This window comes from Mytilus edulis, chromosome 3 (assembly GCF_963676685.1).
Source record: "Mytilus edulis chromosome 3, xbMytEdul2.2, whole genome shotgun sequence".
In the NCBI taxonomy this organism is placed as follows: domain Eukaryota; kingdom Metazoa; phylum Mollusca; class Bivalvia; order Mytilida; family Mytilidae; genus Mytilus; species Mytilus edulis.
Window position 1 is genome coordinate 7,975,296 of NC_092346.1, and position 19,603 is coordinate 7,994,898.

The 19,603-nt window shown below is 32.6% G+C and overlaps 1 protein-coding gene across 1 annotated transcript; it reads right to left on the reverse strand.

Annotated features, from left to right (window-relative positions):
* Positions 1-7,429: 7,429 nt before the first annotated feature.
* LOC139515712 (eukaryotic translation initiation factor 3 subunit K-like) lies at positions 7,430-16,543 on the reverse strand. The gene is made up of 8 exons (XM_071305375.1): positions 16,383-16,543; positions 13,570-13,668; positions 11,956-12,076; positions 11,099-11,173; positions 10,418-10,493; positions 10,094-10,171; positions 9,455-9,580; positions 7,430-7,557 (listed from the first exon to the last, which is right to left on the reverse strand). The coding sequence occupies exons 1-8, from the start codon at positions 16,433-16,435 to the stop codon at positions 7,526-7,528; spliced, it is 660 nt and encodes a 219-aa protein (XP_071161476.1). The 5' UTR covers positions 16,436-16,543; the 3' UTR covers positions 7,430-7,525.
* Positions 16,544-19,603: the final 3,060 nt, after the last annotated feature.

Below are 19,603 nucleotides of genomic sequence, written 5' to 3' on the forward strand. Positions count from 1 at the left end.
TACTCAGTCTTCCAACTAAGCCCTTCGAGTGAAAATTTCATATCTTCTCTCAATTATAAAATGGTTAAGTAGAGGTATAAATATGTCATCCACTACTGATTAGGGGACAGATGATATTACATAAAACAGATGTTTAAAACAAAAACTGAGTGTGTAAATTTTTGATAAACCCTCAAGTAAAGAAATTACAAAGTAAAAAGTAAATATTCTGATTTAGTTTTACATCTACACATTACCTCATCAGATATTAAAAAGAAGAAGCATGAGTTTTGAATAATGTATTATTTTTCATAGTTTTATATGTTATATTTAAGCTTTGAATCTTTAATATGGTAAATTTCAGTAAATTTAAACAGCTTAATTAAGTTCATTACACATGTTACATATACATCAATTTGTTGTTACTAAAATATTATGAGAGCTCAGCCACACCCTCTTATTGCATGTATTGATAGATTGTCAAAAGATGTTAAGAAGAAAAAAAAAAGAATATAAGAAGAACAATTAGGTCTTTTCTCATCTAGGGGATATATTTATAGATCCCATTGATACTAAATGATACCTCAATATTTTTATGGTAGGGGTGTGCCATTCTGGCCTAAAAATTGTATCAATTTTAATATACATGTAACATAACGTTCAGCACCTATAGTCAGGAGCAGATCCAGAACTTTTTGTAAAATGGGGGGGGGGGGGGGGGGGGGGGGGGGGGGGGAGGAGGACTTATCTCACTCTAGTCATCAGTGATTCCCTAAATAATGAACCAAATTTTTCCCATGAAAAAAAGGGGGGACATTTGGAACTTATTTTGAAGGTGAACATATTAATTCATATATTAGTTTAATTTAGTATATTATAATTTTAAGATTCTGAATAGCATATTCTTATATGAAATGAAGATCATACATACCCCAAATCAATATATAGTTATCAAACGTAATTGCATTTTTATATAGTATGTTATAAAAAGGAGGGTCATTTTTATATAAAACCTCTCAAAAACGGGAGAGGCAGTGTCGTGTATTTTTACTTTTAATCCATTTACTAGTATGCAACAATTACCACTTGTGGATCAGGATAAAATAACATGTGCTTCCTGTCATCTAACAAATTTTAATTGGAGTGACAGTTTAATTTGAAATTATTGTGTTTTTCTAAGTGGTGCAGATGATAAGCCCAACATCATTTTGATGTGATTTCTCGGGCTTAGTTGTAAGACTGTACTGTGTAATTTATTGGTATGTGATCAATGCAGGAAAATCCATCAGAAGGTCAAATCCACAGAAGAACATAAAATTGTTGATTAGAAAAATATTGCATCTGACCAAAAGGACACACTTATGATTTCAATAGTATTACATGTGATAAACATTCTGGGAAAATATGCTGCTTATTTTGTACTGACTGTGAAGAAGTTATCTGTCTTTTGTGTATTACAAACACACATAATACACATAACTGATTGAAATAAGTGAAAAATTCAAAGTTGCTATAAATGTTCTGAGAGACTTGCATGCTAGCACAGCCAAAGATCTTACTTTATTGATAACAAACATGGAGACACTTCAGAAGATGAAAACAGAAGGACTTTCAAGCTATACAGAGGAAAAACAAGCAACACAACATCAAGAGAAAGTTTTAAAAGATACCATTCATGAACAGTCAGAGAAACTTCTAAGCCAACTTGATGACAGAGTAAACAACATGATTAAGCCGTTGGAAGCTTATGAAAACAAGACAAAGGAGAATTTTAGGGCTTTAGAGTTGAAGAGCACATTTATCAAGAATTCAATAGCATCAAAGGATGTGATGAAGGTCATTAAAACTGCAGGAAAAGAAAAAACAGAAAAGGAAAAAATAAGATCGGTTGATGTTACCAAGTGCAAAGGTCTTTCAAATTTTGTTCCTGGGTGTATTACACAACAAACCATTGCATCAATGTATGGAAGATTGGAGGAGAAAATGTGTAGATTACCGTAGCCGTATTTGGCACAACTTTTTGGAATATTGGATCCTCAATGCTCTTCAACTTTGTACATGTTTGGCTTTATCAATATTTCGATTTGAGCGTCACTGATGAGTCTTATGTAGACGAAACGCGTCTGGCGTACTAAATTATAATCCTGGTACTTTTGATAACTATTCAATCTATCCAGAAAATTCAAAACCACCTTTTCAACAGTCACTTGTATGGCATTTAATAATGGATCAAGGTGGATATGTAATTATAGCTCAAAGAAAATAAAACACATTAAACTTCTTCAAGATGGATCAATAATTAAAAAAAAAACCTATCAATTTAAGTGGTGTAGTAAGAATGCAAATAAGCAATTCTGGAGACACAGCTGCAATACTGATTATAAATTATGCATTTCATATTTCTAAGAACAACAAAATTATTGTCGGAGCAATGGAAGATGGTCCAACATTTCCTCCAAATGGTCCCAGGAAAATCATAGTGTAAAAAACCGATATCATTTTCACTATATAAACTTTCTTGTTGCAAATCAAAGGAGATGTTGGGTAAACCTCATTGAAGCAACAAGCTACAAGACCTACAGTGTACTTTGCTTAGCAAGGTGGTTTTATTGTTTAACAATAACAATGGACAATAAAAAAAATGTACAGTGCCATAAAAGTATTCTTTCCATTCTATTTTGATGATTGATTTTTTTTTTTTTTTTAAATATTAGACATCAGTGCACATGATAAAAGAGGGCAAAAGATACCAGAGGGACAATCAAGCTCATAGATCGAAAATTAACTGACGTCATGGCTACAAAATAATAAAAAGACAAACAGACAAATAATAGTACACAAGACACAACATAGAAAACTAATGACTAAGCAACACGAACCCCAACAGAAACTTGGGTGATATCAGGTGCTCCGGAAGAGTAAGCAGATCCTGGCACCCGTCATGTTGCTCATGTTATAAAAAACCTGGTAAATAGTCTTAATTCGGTAGGTCACATTCGTGGTGAAAAGGGAAGTGGATTGTAGTTACGGCATAAGGAACATATCAGATATCATCTGTGAAACGGTTATCCCATAACGGTCAACCAACTCGTGATGGCGTCTGCAAAATTTATGAAGGGAACATTAAAACTTCACCATTTGGAACTTTTTGTTTAATAGCTTCCTTGTTAGCAGCAACCCTCCATCAAGGAAATTATGATAGGAAATCAATTGGGAGATATATACTCCGTATGCAGGCGCTGCTGGAATGTTGCTACATAGAAATGGAAAGTTCACAATTGGGAAGCTGAACTCATCTCTTTTGTAGTAATGTTTTATTTTCAACCGACCCTCATTGTCAACTTCTAGATGTAAGTCAAGATATAAGGCAGACTTAACTGTATCTGTTGTATCCTTTATCTCTAGTTCGATGGGATAGATGCGTTCAACATTGTCACCAAATTTTGAATTATTTAGTGAGAGAACATCATCTATTTAGCGGAAAGTAGATTAACGGATATTGCTAACTTCTTATCTTTCTTCCTAATAAGTTCGTGTATGAATCAGCCTTATAACAATAAAGAAACAAGTCGAGAAGAACAGGGCACAATTGGTTCCCATTGGAATGCTGACAGTGAGTTGAAAAACACGTCCTCCAAACGTAACAGATATGTTTTCAATCAAGAATAATAAAATTGAGAATGGAAATGGGGAATGTGTCATAAAGAGACAAAAATCCGACCATAGAACAGACAACAGTAGAAGGTCACCAATAGGTCTCCAATGCAGCGAGAAACTACTGCACCCGGAGGCATCCTTCATAGTTCAGTGACTAAAATCCGAATTATACACAAGAAACTAAAATTAAAAATCATACAAGACTAACAAAGGCCAGAGGCTCCTGACTTGGGACAGGCGCAAAAATGCGGCAGGTTAGTTTCAGAGAATTTTTTGTTTGATTCAGAGTGATTTTTACAAAGTAGGATTTATCCCTCCCCAAGACAAGATACTTCTATTAGCAACTTTACCTGACCATATAGGAAAATAGGTATTTAGTCGGATCTTAACACGTACTTGTGATTTGGTTAAAACTGGTTTTGTTCAAAATATACGAAGAAATGTTGAAATGTTCAGGACTTAATTAAATCCGTATTTCGGTAGGATGGTGCAAGCATACGATTTTTATTGCGTCTTACACTTTGAGAAGCGAATAATCTTCAACTACTTTATTCAAATATTGTGTAAAAACGTTAATTTTGAGCTATGAAAGTCAGGTGGCTCGAGTATTTTTCTGAGGAAGTTTTAAAAAATTGCAAAGAAATATTTTTACATTGGGTTAGCTTTCATTAGTCTTAACTATCTATAGATTAACAACTTTTGGTTATATTTATAATTTAGAATCATCATTGAAGGTGGGGGACGATTTCGCAGATAATTAATTATATTGATGTGCCATTTGTATGCAAGAGTGACATTTCGTTGTATTATGTGCCAATTCGAAAAAGTTATGCGAGTATTATCTCCCCTTAACAGGTTCATTATTTTATAATTAAGTTTAGGTTTCTGATATAATTTTGAATAATTACAAAATGTATCAATTCAATATATTTCAGTTTTTGTTATTGGTGTATCAAAAAAATTGATGTACGAATATAATTTCATAAATTTGAAACATTTAAAATGATAACATACCAATATAAAGAACCGTTCATCATTTTTGAAAAAGACTATGAACGAAAATCGATGTATTTATCTTCCCTTGGTGACTGATTGATTGGGAAATGAACCAGCGTAATATAATGGTAATCACAGAGAGAACCAGCAAGCAATTTTTAATTGTAGCTTATTCAACGTTAAAACAATTTTCCACTATAAACGAATGTTACTTTATACAAATATAAGGACTTTGTTAGCTAAATCTACAAATTTTATTAGATATTATGATTTTTTATTGCAATAGAGTAATATGCTACTTCTATTTCTTATGCAGCAAAAATACTGAAATCTGATTGGTTGACTACCCCGGTGTAAATAACACCCCACCCTTGTTCACCCGGGGAGATATTTTAGCCGACCGTGCAAGGGCTGTATAGCCAGTCAAGGTTGTTAAAAACTTCCATTTGTTGTCACCCGGGGAAAAAAAAATTTTGCCAAAAAAAAAATAAAAAATATAATTTTGCCAAAATAAAAAATAATAAAAAAAAAAAAAAAAAAAAAAAAAAAAATATTACTCGAAAAAACACAAAAATTTTCTGAATTTTTCCAAAAATAAAGTATAAAAGTATTTGACAATGTGCAGCAACATGGACATTGAAAAAATATTACGCTGGAAAATTTTCATCACCATTTTTACAATTTTACATCCTGATTTCAAAATGAGTAAAGGAATTGTTCATAAGAAATAAATTCGTTATCTTGGTGTAATCAGGGGTGTACGGAATTTTACACCGTTGTTGAAAATTCACACACCCATTCGGCTGCGCCTCAGGGTGTATGAATTTTCAACAACGGTGTAAAATTCTGTACACCCCTGATTACACCAAGATAACTAATAGTATCTATGTTCACCATTCTTTTTTATATGATACAGGCAATACTGTACTGACTCTTTCAATGTGTCTTTTAGTTTGGAATGGGGAATACTTATGTAAAGTGTAAAGTCAAACGTTTAAATACTATTGCAAGATGAGAAAGTCTTAGATTGTATGTACTCTAAAAGGTCTTTAGAATTTTTTGTATCCACATCTGATTCAGGCCACCTCTAGAATAGGCAGTTTCACAATAACTTTGAAGCCAGTCATATGGTATTTTGAACCCCCCTAAAAAGTGAACCTGGGGTCATAATACCATGTGGTATAATGACCCGATAAATTGACACAACCACAAACTAATGCATTTTTGAATCCACCACTGACACTGTTGCTGTCAGAAACAAGAGATAAGTTTTGACTAAGTCAATAAATCATATCAATACCTAATTGCATAACTACAATTACTTTTTTTTTTCAAATTTACTATTTTTAAAAAATGGATCATTCAAAATGAAACATGATTTCCTCTGTAGCGTACTATTATGCACCTACCAACAACAGTTAGCTCATTATCAATATCTAAAAAAATGAGAGAAAAAAAGAGCAGGGGTTTAAAAATTTTGTTACAGCTAACTAGCCCAGGACTTATTGGCAGCAGGATTTTACTAGCCCTGTTGGAAAAACTGCTAGTCCAGCAAAACTGACCTACTAGCCCTAGTATGCCTTAAAAATCAAGAGTTTGCTGCAAAATACAAAGTGGGTGTCCTTTGTTTTGAAGGAGACATTATACGCTGTATTTAATCATTTTTGTTGATCTGTTGTTTATTCTTTTGGTGCTTAACCTAACTTAGTTGTTCCCATATTCAAAGCAGACTTTTTTTTGCATGTTTGGGGCAACTAACGGTAATATTCACAGAGCATTGTCTGATTTTTTCATCAGCAACAGCCAACCTTGCCAGGGGAATCATTGTGTTCCAGTTCTGCCAACTTTTTAGGAAGTGAATGCGTGATTTTTTGGCCAAATTGTAAAGATGAAAGAGAAAAAACAATAGTTCAAAGGAAAATGCCGCCAAATAAGCATGAACATGTGTAAGTCTCGCGCTAAAGACTTGGCAGCCCTTCTGTCTTGGACACCATTAATTTTTTTCCGCGGCTTTTCCCTGTCGCATTTAGCATTTTTGTGGGATGAATTTTCAGCCTCATTACTCCTTTCATCTACCGTTTTTCGTTTTGAAACTGACGAAGTTCCTGGGGTTCCCGTACTAAAATATTAAGAAATATTTTGTTGCATGGTTTCGTGCTCAAGAGCTGTGCAACAAGACAGGTCAATACCAATCAATACATCATACCCCCAAATACCGTTAATTGAAAATCTCGGCACGATAAGCAATGTACAATACCCCAAGCCATGGTATGAGAAATCGATATTTAAAGTACGAGAATTGCGATCAACACATGATTCCAGGCCACCCAGACATGCCAGAGTTATTTGTTCTATTTTTAAAATATGTAAAACAGGACCTGTACAAACCAGTTCAAATTCTTGGAATCCCAGATGATTTAATTTAATCGAATTGGCTAACATAGAATAGTGATGAAGGGATTTTTCACTTTCTATTTTGGAAACGTCAAGAATTTTTTTCTACTAGTCCGTCGGGCATATCGGATTCCACATTTTAATTGCCCGAGGCGTAAATGATCTAGTCCCGGGCGTCGGGCTAGTGGATTTTTTAACCCCTGAAGAGTCAGGATACATGGTAGATTTGAGGATGACAGGGCAGGCTACTTGCACACTATACAGACAGAATAAATGGGGAATAACATGTACCTATTTTTTTTACATTTCCCTATTTCATACATAAAGGTTAAGTTTGTATCTGCCGATGATGAAAATCAATTATTCTGTCAGCTGAAAATCTGCTTAAGTTAAAATCACAGTTAATGTTTAATGTTTTTTAATTATCAAATTTCTGATTATTTTATGACAGTAAGATGACACATATAACATTAGTCCACATAAATCACATGTCCTTTCGTTACTTATAGGCTGCCATTATACCTGCAACACCTGAAAAAAAGAATAACAACTTTTCACATCTTTAACAATTTTTAATGGAGACTGTGCATGGCTATATATATATATATATTAGCAGAATGGGGAATAAAATAAGAACATAAGAAAAACAGAAATAAAAAGTTTTAGCATTCAAAATAGTTTTAATTGCCATGGTGAATTAAAGTCTTAAAGGGATGAATGGTGTCATTTAATTCTTTGACCACAAAAAAATACAATGTATTATACAGGTGAAAAAATATACCATGCATATTCAGGGATAAGGATATATTGATTTGGTATGAATATGAACCCTGCTTTGTATCAGACCAACACTATTCTAACACATTATTTGTGACTCAGCTTGAGTATGAGAGGATGATAGTTAACACACAATTCAGCATAGAAATGGTAAACTAATCTGAAATATTTTCCGTGACCTACAATTCTATCAAATGTATTTTCTGTGTAATACAATTTCATTTTATTTAGCTTTTTTGTGATTTTCATTGTTGTGATACAGTGAAACCTGGGTAAACCGAACCCTGATAAAACCGAATTTCAGTTTAAACCAAACAATTTTCAAAGTCCCACAAAATTTCCCTATCAATTAACGTTAATCTAACCTGAAAAAACCGAACCCTGTCAACACCGAATTCCGAACGCTTTTTGAAGGCTCGTTAGTAAATTGATATCTAAAAATTACCTGTCAAAATCGATCAATACCAATCAAAACAATAAAATATAATTAATTATTTGCATGATTTAATTAAACAAACACAGTATGGCAGAGTATCCCCGAAGGTATTTGAGGTTTAATGAACTTGTGAGTTGTTATTACAAACTAATAAGCATGTCTGTGTCCATGTATAAAGTGATTTGTTTGTAAAGAAACGTTAAACTGGTCAGCTACCCTATCGCCGATAATGACAAGAAAGGAATTTTCCCTCAGATCAATTAAATGCACCTTACTCAAATAATTACGGCCACAAAATCGAAACTGCCATCCTGTAGCTAAACTGTTTAATTGAATAATAGTTTTAAAGCCGGATTAAGAAGTCGTGCAACACAACAAGGTCAATGGATTTCGATTGCTGGATTCCCTTTAGAGGCCCTATATATTTGATTCGAATGCTCCCGAAGACTTCCGTTAGCTATTAAGCAACGATAAAGTCCGAGAATAAACTGGAATCCTGCTGTTGTTTCACTGTTATCGTGTGCCGGAGTATCAATCAGCGGGTGACCAGTTTAGTCCGAGAACTGGTATGCACAATGACATTCCTGATTCAACTACGGAATCGTCATGTATGACAGTGACTGTGAATCTGAATTGGTCAGTGAATTAACGGATGAGAAAATAATTATAAAAAGCAAAATCGCTCCACGTCGGACACCTCCAAATGACGAGCGTGGTTGACGGAGTGGCGTTTGATTTATAAACAAAAATGTAGCAAAACGTCTATATTTTATCTTCTTTTATTTTTACATTTACATCTAAATCAACACAAACATAAACTGTCGGCTGTTGTGTCACCTATTATTCCTGCCAAAATTATTTTGGTGTCGACTTCCGTCTACCTCTACAATCCGAACACCTGTGAAAACCGAACAAAACGCAAAGTCCCGTGGGTGTTCGGTATGGACAGGTTTCACTGTACCAGATTTACCTCCTTCAGGAAAACTCATAGCCAATCATTTGAAAGACAAGAATGTATATGTACTATTTTCCTTCAGGATTCAATGTTACCGGGGTGTGACTTTCAAAATTTTGCCAAGCTGTGTCAGCAAAAAATTTCGATTGTGTTTTACGCCTTCTAAATAATATTATTTACAAATAACACGAGGACACCACTCCTGATCTCCATGTGTTCGGAATATTAACTTTATTATTTTTTTCTGTTATATTACTTACTTTCAAATGTAATTTTCTCTGTGATGTTTTTTGTTTTGATATTTTCCTCTTGGTTTGTGATGTAAATATTTCCATCATTCTGTAAGGACCAGCCATATTTTGAAATCCATTGTTTCACTTGAGATTCTACAAAATAAAACAATTACACTTTTTATTTTGAGTCCAAAGCAGACAAATATGAAAATTTCTAGGATTAAAATTAATTAATGTACCAATAAAAATCTAGAAAATTAAATGATAAGGAAGAAGACATTTGTATTTATTTTTATTGAGTAGTTTCTTTTTATACTTTTTTATGCAATAGCATTGAGACTCCCAAAATTTGAATGTACATCAATATTGTTTTTATACCAATATTTGTTAAACAATAAGGCCTGTTCCAAAAAAAAATGTATGGGGAGGGGGGGGGGGGGGGGGGTCGGAAGACACCTTTTATTTGACCCATCCATGCATAAATTTTAATTAGATGTTTCCTTTAAACTTTTCTTCAAATAACCACACACAATAAATTTTGGGATAGCCCTAAACAAATTACGGTAAATGACAACCATTCAATTGTTTTACTGTGCTATCTCAAAATTTCAATCAATTGACTTAGAAAAAAGATATATACAAGTATTTATAGTACTGGCACCTTACCTGGTATATTGCCTAGTAATTCTGTGAGTGTATCAAATGGTATGGTCTGGTATGTGGTACTGACAACATGGCACACAACTGAAAAAAAACATGAAAAAGAAGTTTAATCTATCCAAACTTTCAACTGTTTTACACTAGTTATCTAGAGCTACTATTCTATTAGAATCTATGTTTGTATGGATCTAAAATATTATAGAAAGAAATCAAATGACCCTTATGAAATAACAGGGCGGACACTTTAAGAAGATCAAAATAGGTCCAGGAGAACAATCATAAAACAGGTCATGGAGATCCCTGATACTTATATAACACATTCCAACTTACATTTTCTTATGCTGTCTTCAAAACCTGTTATAACATGAACACTGGTACTTAGTTCTTGGTCTATTTTTAGGCATTCCTGAAAAGTAAACATAAGAAACCAATAAAACAAACAACAAAAAAAATTTAAAATCCAGTTTGAAAAGACTATAAAAACAAGTACACTACTTTTTTAGACTTAGGACCATTAATACTGTATAGACATGTCTAATGAAGACTCAAGTTTTAACTTTATTTGGGCACTTTTTTTATACGAGCGTCACTGATGAATCTTTTGTAGAGAAAACACACATCTGGCCTAGAAAATTATGAACCTGGTATCTTTGATAAGGTTCCCCTGATTGTTGCCCTTTATGTCTTTTTGGTAATTTGTCTGATTGAAATGCTGTCTTACCGACCTATACCATATATCTCTTTATATCTATTCAGTAACAACTGTAGTGGGTCTCATTGGGGTCTAAGCGTGACGCGGGATTGCCGATTCTTTGTAAGCGTGACACATGAAAGTCAAATTATTGTGGCGTGAAAACGGGAAATGAGGTCTTGCGGGACCCGGGAAATGACAAAAAATGAGAATTGCTTACGTACATAGTGTAAGCGGGATATGGGAATCTGACAAAACAGTAAGCGGGATCCGGGATTGGAACCCCCCAATGAGACCCCCACTGTACAACAAATATCTACCCAGAAACTTTTGAACTGACACATCTCCAACATCTCGGCAATATGCATCACCTTCATGATAGGCTCTTCTTCTTGCTAAAACAAAATGAGTTAAAATTTTTATTTTTTTTTATAAATGCACAATGCATAGGGTACATGAATTTGCACAATGATGAAATTTAAACACAAAATGTAGAGAAATTACTAAAATATAGATTAATATTTATTAACTGTTGTAAAATGTGATTATTTCTGAAGTAAACAATAAAAGGTCTTGAGGTTTTAAGGCATGAAATGTAGCATAATTCATTCATGTGCTAAAATAAAAGGGGTGTAAATAATTTTCCAATTGAGTAAAAAAAAAGAGGGACAAAAACCGTCCATAAAACATCTTATAGAAAACCAATGACTGATTCTTCTTGAGAGGTGATAAATAATATCTACATTGTTTCAAGAACTTGTACAATAAATGTTAGTTGGTGAAAACGAATATTCTCAGTGAAAATCCAAAAAGCTCAGGAAAAATTAAATGAAGCTGTTTCACATTTACAACATTTTATTCCAATACCAGTAAAAAACTAAATTGTATATATATTTTATTGTATCCTTTGAAAAACACAAAGATTTCAAAATACATGAGCATTTTTCATGCAACTGATTTTCCCCTTTTTCGATTACCAGAAAATATTAAAATAAGAAATATGTTTTCCCATTCAGGATTATTGGAGAATTTTGTGTTAATGGCAGATTTTTAATCTTGAAGTTTTTGAGAACATTTTGCAAGATTCAAGATAAAAGCTTAACGTACTAAGAAACTGGTTTATTAATATTAGCACTTTTTTTATTGACAGATGATTCCTATAACCATTTGTGCATACCTTATTAAGGTCTATTAAACATTTACACAATGTAAAGTCTGTGTGAGGCAGGTTTGTCAAAGCTTTTAGTAGAACCTGAGCTGCTACAGTGGTCTGGTAATGGTTTGGATTGAACTGGTACCTGAAAACAAAATATACAATAATGAGATAACAACAAGGCCTAAAATAAAATATTGTTTGTTTCCCCAATCCCGACCGACCCTGTAAAAACAGTGCTACTAATAAAATTTTATTGTCAATTTAAGTCAAATATTATTTTATTCATTTCCGATTTTCAGGCTTGCAGGATCGTCCAATGTTGTTCAAGCTTTTTGGAAAAAATAAAATTATTTCCCTAGTACCTTCCGACCCACACCTGGCTTGGCAGGGTCGGGATTGGGGAAACAAAGAATATTTATTTATTTAGGCCCAATGTGTACTAAAACAGTACTGTTTATAATCCAATGGCAAAGGTGCTTTAAAAAAATACTGTAATCTATATACTTTTTTGATACTTTATTCCTGTATGTTTCTTGGTTTGAAATCAGACAGTTAATGAGATGTATGATGGATCAACTTGAAAAGGTTATAATGATATTGATCAACTTGAAAAGGTTATAATGATATTGATCATCTTGAAAAGGTTATAATGATATTGATCAACTTGAAAAGGTTATAATGATATTGATCAACTTGAAAAGGTTATAATGATATTGATCATCTTGAAAAGGTTATAATGATATTGATCAACTTGAAAAGGTTATAATGATATTGATCAACTTGAAAAGGTTATAATGATATTGATCAACTTGAAAAGGTTATAATGATATTGATCAACTTGAAAAGGTTATAATGATATTGATCATCTTGAAAAGGTTATAATGATATTGATCAACTTGAAAAGGTTATAATGATATTGATCAACTTGAAAAGGTTATAATGATATTGATCAACTTGAAAAGGTTATAATGATATTGATCAACTTGAAAAGGTTATAATGATATTGATCATCTTGAAAAGGTTATAATGATATTGATCAACTTGAAAAGGTTATAATGATATTGATCAACTTGAAAAGGTTATAATGATATTGATCATCTTGAAAAGGTTATAATGATATTGATCAACTTGAAAAGGTTATAATGATATTGATCAACTTGAAAAGGTTATAATGATATTGATCATCTTGAAAAGGTTATAATGATATTGATATTAACCTGGTTGTATCTACATGTTAATCTGGTTCATTTACAAAGAAACGGCTTAACTAAATGTGAACAGTAGCTGAAGTTTGAAAAGAAACCAGTCTTAAAGTGAGCCCATGGCCAATGGACTGTTTTAGCTGCTTCATATTTTTAAATCATTATATCATCACTTCAAAATCATGAAATCAAATATGAACGAAAATGCAATTGTTCATCAATCCCAGAAAATTGGTATCCACTAATATAAATAAATCTGCAGTATTCTAATTTACACTATTCACATGTATATACACTACAGCTTATGTCGAATGTGTCATTTAGAAACAAGAAGATGTGGTATAAGTACCAATGAGACAACTCTCCATCCATGTCCTGATTAGTAAAAAGTTATGTATATAGAAATTAAAGTTAGAAACATGTATATACTTACAATTTTAAAACAGCCAGATTAGCTTCCAAGTCATATGTGTTTTCTTGAGCTTGCATGTTTATATATTTTTCCAAAGTTACTAGATTTTCAGGGTTGTATCTGTAATAAAACAAAATGTCAATAAATTGTTATGGATCATCTAGATCTCCAAATGAGAAAAATGGTTTCCATCAAAAGTGGGATACAATCATCTTAATAAAGTGCTTACAAAAGTAACTATAATTGACAATTGCACAGGGGATGAGGTTGTCAGATTCAGTCTTGCCATTTCCAAAATTGAGTTGAAACTTGAGTGACATAAATATACTGAACTTAATTAATTTTAATGTAATATTTGGACAAAGTCTTTAGTCCAACCAGCTCAGGGATTAATCAATGATCTCTCCAACTCACAAGGAGAATGCTACAAGGCAGTTATATAAATCAACTAAATGTACATAACATGGTTTGATTCCAATTTCAGATTTAAAAAAACACTTTTTCTGAATTTTACATGTATATTATTTTCCATTTTCAATATACATGTAAAAAAGAAGATGTGATATGATTGCCAATTAGACAACTTCTCACAACATGCACAAGAGACCAAATGACACAGAAATTAACAACTACAGGTCACCATCGTCATACATGTACATAATGTATCTCATTACAAATGTAGGAACTCAAAATTATTAGTAAGACCAGTAAGTTTGGCAATATGGCACTGCTGTCAATACTAATATGAGGCAGGCATTACCTGTGAAAGGGGACAAAGTCTGTATGAATTGTTTTTTTAAAAATTCAAACATATTTAAACTTCCAAAAAAAAACCCGAAATACTGTAACGTTTCCGATTTTGGTTCTGTTGTTTGGGATTTATGTTATGACGTTATATAAGTTAAGACATCATATTCAAGGTAAACAAGTAAATGCGATCATCAGGTAACATTTATTCATATTAGACAAAGAAATATTAAAAAATGAAATTAGTATTGACTATTGTGTTCCTGGAGTTTCTATATTTTACTAGACTACTCAAAGTCTCATGACACAACTGAAAGGAAGTACATTTCTGTGCAAATGTGCAAATTAAAAATGTCTGAAAAAAAGTTAACGATTTTGAGTTCTTAAAACATGTAAACAGTGTTCCAGCTAAAAGAAGAATGAAAATTTCGGGAAATTTTCCTGATTATTTATTTTTTACTGATTTTCTACCGTAAATAGGGGACTCTGATTCTCTACACAAATTTTGTATGTAAAAGAAAAAAAGACAGAAAAATATTAAGTTTCAAGAACTCTGATAACATTTAATTCATTAAAAGATTGATTAGCTGTACAGATCATGGAAGTATATGCTTTCAAGAGGATGTTTGGTAATATGAGGAACAGAAAATTTTGATAAAATATCTTAATCAGTAAAATTGAGAATGGAAATGGGAAATGTGTCAAAGAGACAACAACCTGACCATAGAAAAAACAACAGCAGAAGGTCACTAACAGGTCTTCAATGTAGCGAAACATTCCCGCACCTGGAGGCGTCCTTCAGCTGGCCCCTAAACAAATATATACTAGTTCAGTGATAATGAACGCCATACTAATTTCTGAACTGTACACAAAAAACTAAAATTAAAAAAATACAAGACTAACAAAGCCGAATCCGGGTCCGTTTGCCCTAATTTATGTTCGCCCTAGTACCTGTTCGTCCTGATACATTTTGTACCTGTTCGCCTAGGGTCCATTCGCCCTGATATTTATTTTTTTCAAATTGTTGTCTAGTCGCATTGTTTTAAGTATTTGAACAAAATATGTTAAAGTTTGTTGAAAAATTGACAGAATATTTATATTGCCGCAATCAATTTATCATTTTCCCTTTGCAGAGTAGAATACTGGAATTTATTTATTTTTATTGATATTTGTTAACAAAATAATTGTATTCAGTCAATCACGAATGTATGCAGTATTACTAGTCTTAAGGTATAAATAAATGAACTTGTAAGTCGGTTTCATAATTTATAGTTTGTACATCATTGTTTTTATTGATTTCAAGCTGAATATTTTATCTAAATAAAACGTTTGTTTTTATTATTATTCCATCAAAAGACAAGTATCACAATAATCAGTGATCAGAATTATTTTGTCATTGAACAATTAATGATCCTAATAAACAAGCCATAAACTTTTAAATATTTCAATGTTTTCATAAATTTCAAGAATATACATGATATATATACCATAGAAATATCTGAATAAGTTTATTCAACTTCAATGCCCTGAATATTGATATTTTTATAGTAGGGCGAACGGACTCTATGGGCGAACGAACTCAGAGCGAACGGACCTAGAGCGAACATGTTATTAGGGCGAACAGTCCCGATACCAACAAAGACCAGAGGCTCCTGACTTGGGACAGGCGCAAAAATGCGGCAGGGTTAAACATGTTTATGAGATCTCAACCCTCCCCTATACCTCTAGCCAATGTAGAAAAGTAAATGCATAACAATACACACATTTAAAATTCAATTCAAGAGAAGTCCGAATCTGATGTCAGAAGATGTAACTAAAGAAAATAAACAAAATGACAATAATACATAAATAACAACAGACTACTAGCAGTTAACTGACATGCCAGCTCCAGACTTCAATTAAACTGATTGAAAGATTATGATTTCATCATATGAATATCAGGCACAATCCTTCCCGTTAGGGGTTTAGTATCAGGTTTGTTTCTGGTCTAACATCTAAAAAGGGCTGCAGTGTCATTTTCTTTACGAGACAAAATCAGAATCGCCGGTTTTGAAAAACTTTACCACTTTCGTATTATCGTGTCTTACCTGTCAATTCCCTTTAGCAAAGCACCTACTTGGGCCCTCATCGCGTCAGCCATCCTGGAGTTTGTGAATTACAGCTGTCAAAATGAAAATTAAGAAATTCACATGTGTACCGGTACTTCAAGCGCCTTTGTGATCGTGATTTTTTCCGTAAAAAAGTCTTCGAGTAGATCTGAAAACCAACGAGCTAGTTTTAAAGCATAACCACAACCTACTAAATTTGCTGTAGAGTTTTTAAACAATTTATAAACAAGTTGCTTTCTTTAAAAAAAGAAATGCAATCGTAAACCCAAATGCTTGTTTGGTATTAAATATTAGATAATTGTTTACTTAAGATGTATTGTTTTATATAATTTGTGGTATAAGAATTAAAAACTGACATTGATTGTTTACTTAATGAAATTACAATTCAATGTGGGTTGATATATTTTCGCTAAAGCTGTGATCACACATTCACGATTTTTACTGCCGTCCTTGACAGGACCATTCCCAATTAAAATTTGTCAAAAGTCTGATCAAGATCCTGTGAATCGTGGAAGGAAATTCAAACTTTAATTAATTAATCACGACAACAATCAGATATTGTTCAGGAAGCGTCGATATTCAACCGTTTCCAAGAGAATTTTTTCACGATAATCCCGTTCTCAATCCGCTTCTAATCCGATTTGTATCTTTCGCAAAGTAAAATTCGACCGAATTGGTCACAACTGCATCCCGATTCTACCGAATGTAATCCGACAGAGATCAGACAGTGACCAGACAGTGAACCGATGCTGACAGAAGTTATCCGTTCGAAAACTGTCGACATACTCGGGATGATCAGGTACTGTCGGAACGGAATTCTATCACGATCCTCTCTATCTCATTGCAAACGTCTTTGTCTGGTCTCAGTCGTATTGTATTCTGTAATTGTCGGGACTCTGAGGTGGGTATCATTGGCGAATTTCGTATTAATAACAGGACTGTTCCGGAACGATTTCGGCAAAGACGGTTTGAAATCGACTAGATCTGGATGTAATCTGGACTCAATCGGCAGAAAAACACCAATGAAAAATTTCTCCAGATCATTCCCGTTCCACAGGACACCGTCCAGAAAACACAGAACAATGTTAGAATTTTTATCCGATACAGCAGAATCTGCCACGACATAGTCACGCTTGTCATCCGGCTAGACAAAGTCGGCTGAGTTCCCCGAATGTTACGGGACGCACCTAAATGTCGGGGTGCTTCGCCGAACTATCAAGACCATTCCCGACCCGTAGCCTATCTGTTACGAATTTAAACGACTGCGTTCAGACAATGATAGGACATTCCAGATAATTGAGGATTGTAATCCGACTTTTTCACTTTTCGTGTCTTATTGCTGTCTAGGTTTACGCAATTAACCAACAACCGATTTGTTTTGCAAGACTAATTTAACACCACAAACAAACACGTACAACCCATACACCGTGGCGCTTATATAAGACATCAGAGAAAGTTTAGTTTACACATTTATGAGAACTGTTGACCAGGAGCTTTTAATTAATTTATAGAGAACACGTTTATATCAGTACATTATCATAATGATCACACAAAGCTTTGTTGTTTTGATAAAAATAAAAATAAAAAATTTCATTAATAAAATAAACTTAAAAATTTCATAAAATTATTTTACATGCTTAAAAAACCTAAATATCAAATTTATACATAATCTATTAAGCCGAAAATTCATTTTCTGATTGTTTTAAAAAAAATAACTATTTTGTTTTTATAAAGAGGAACATTTTAAAATTAAATACTTCAGAAGTGATAATTAGTTCCCTGGATAAATAAGGTAGGCTAACTATAAATAGAAAATATTTGCGGCTAAGGTAACTATAAATAGAAAGTATTTGTTCTTATCTCTATCTGCATCTGTCATCACTCGGTAACTAAAAATAGACAATTGATATCTTATCACTGACCCTATTTAGTCTACCGAAATTACATGCATGGTTAATTTTAAGATTTTGATCGTAATTAAAGCGGCACTTTAAGGGTGCAATTGTAACTAACTAAAGTTTTAAGGTGTTTGTTGTTATTGTCTAACTGCTACAGATGCAAAACATCGTTTAATAATTCTTTTCTGATCCTATTTGAATTTTCAATAATTGTTGATGAAAAACATACTTTTTATAATCGTAGAAAAAATAAATCGCTTGAACAGATTGAAGTTAGAAACAAATTAATGTTTGCATATATTATATTAACCAACGAAAAACGACAAAACATTCGCATAGTCAAGTGTATTTTTTTTTAAATATAATTTAGTTGTAGGTTTCCGTTTTATATTAGTTTTTTCATATTCAATATCTATTTAATTACATTTTTAATAATATTTTTTTTTTTTAAAGTTGCTATATTTAATAATAAAAAAAAAAATAACTGTAATTTAATCATATGCAAGTAAGACTTTAATTTCAGTATAAAAAAGTAAATAGCTTGCTTTTTACAACATGTACATCTTCACTAAACATAAAACTAAAATAAAATGCTACTAGAACTCTTTCTAAAGATTTTAATTTTAATTATTCTCGTTCAGAATATAAAGCGCATTGTTTACATGAAACCTTATCTTATATATAAACACAGCTGGTTACATCGTTTGACTCTAATTACTACGCATGCAGGTTAATAAAAGCAGCTTGATTGTGTGCAAGAAAATATTATATCATATTTAATTTCAGATCATACGTAAAATATCTCTATAGCAACTTAAGATGCTAATGCATAATCATATTTAGTTTCAGAGCATACGTAAAATATCTCTATAGCAACTTAAGATGCTAATGCATATTCAACAGATTAGTAAGCTATTGCGCATGTATTTGAAAGGTGGTTATAGCTATTGCGCATGTATTTGAAAAATGGTCATGGAAAGAGCAGAAGTGTTCCGAATAATATCCGGTGTTCCGAAATACTACATCACTCGTCCAATATATACTGCGTAAACCCTCAGGGGTTTACGCAATGACAGCGACATATAATACAATTATCATATGTCTCTGTAAATGAGAACGTTTCGTTTGAATACTAGTTGTTAAGAAAACATTGTTTTTTCGTGAGATTTCATTCTTCAGTCTTGCTGGTCTTGCACAGACCTCACCATATTTTGTCACTTTTATGTGAGTTTTAACTATTTACTTTTATCTTTATAATATTGTTGATATTTGCTAAATTGTAATTTATTATAATAAACTATG

Excerpts from the sequence above, each read along its gene's own strand:
- LOC139515712 (XM_071305375.1), bottom strand. The coding sequence starts at position 16,435 with ATGGCTGACGCGATGAGGGCCCAAGTAGGTGCTTTGCTAAAGGGAATT. Across the intron at positions 13,669-16,382 it reads TTGCTAAAGGGAATTGACAG|ATACAACCCTGAAAATCTAG; the intron begins GTAAGACACGAT and ends GTTTTATTACAG. Across the intron at positions 10,494-11,098 it reads GTCAGTTCAAAAGTTTCTGG|GAATGCCTAAAAATAGACCA; the intron begins GTAGATATTTGT and ends TTTACTTTTCAG.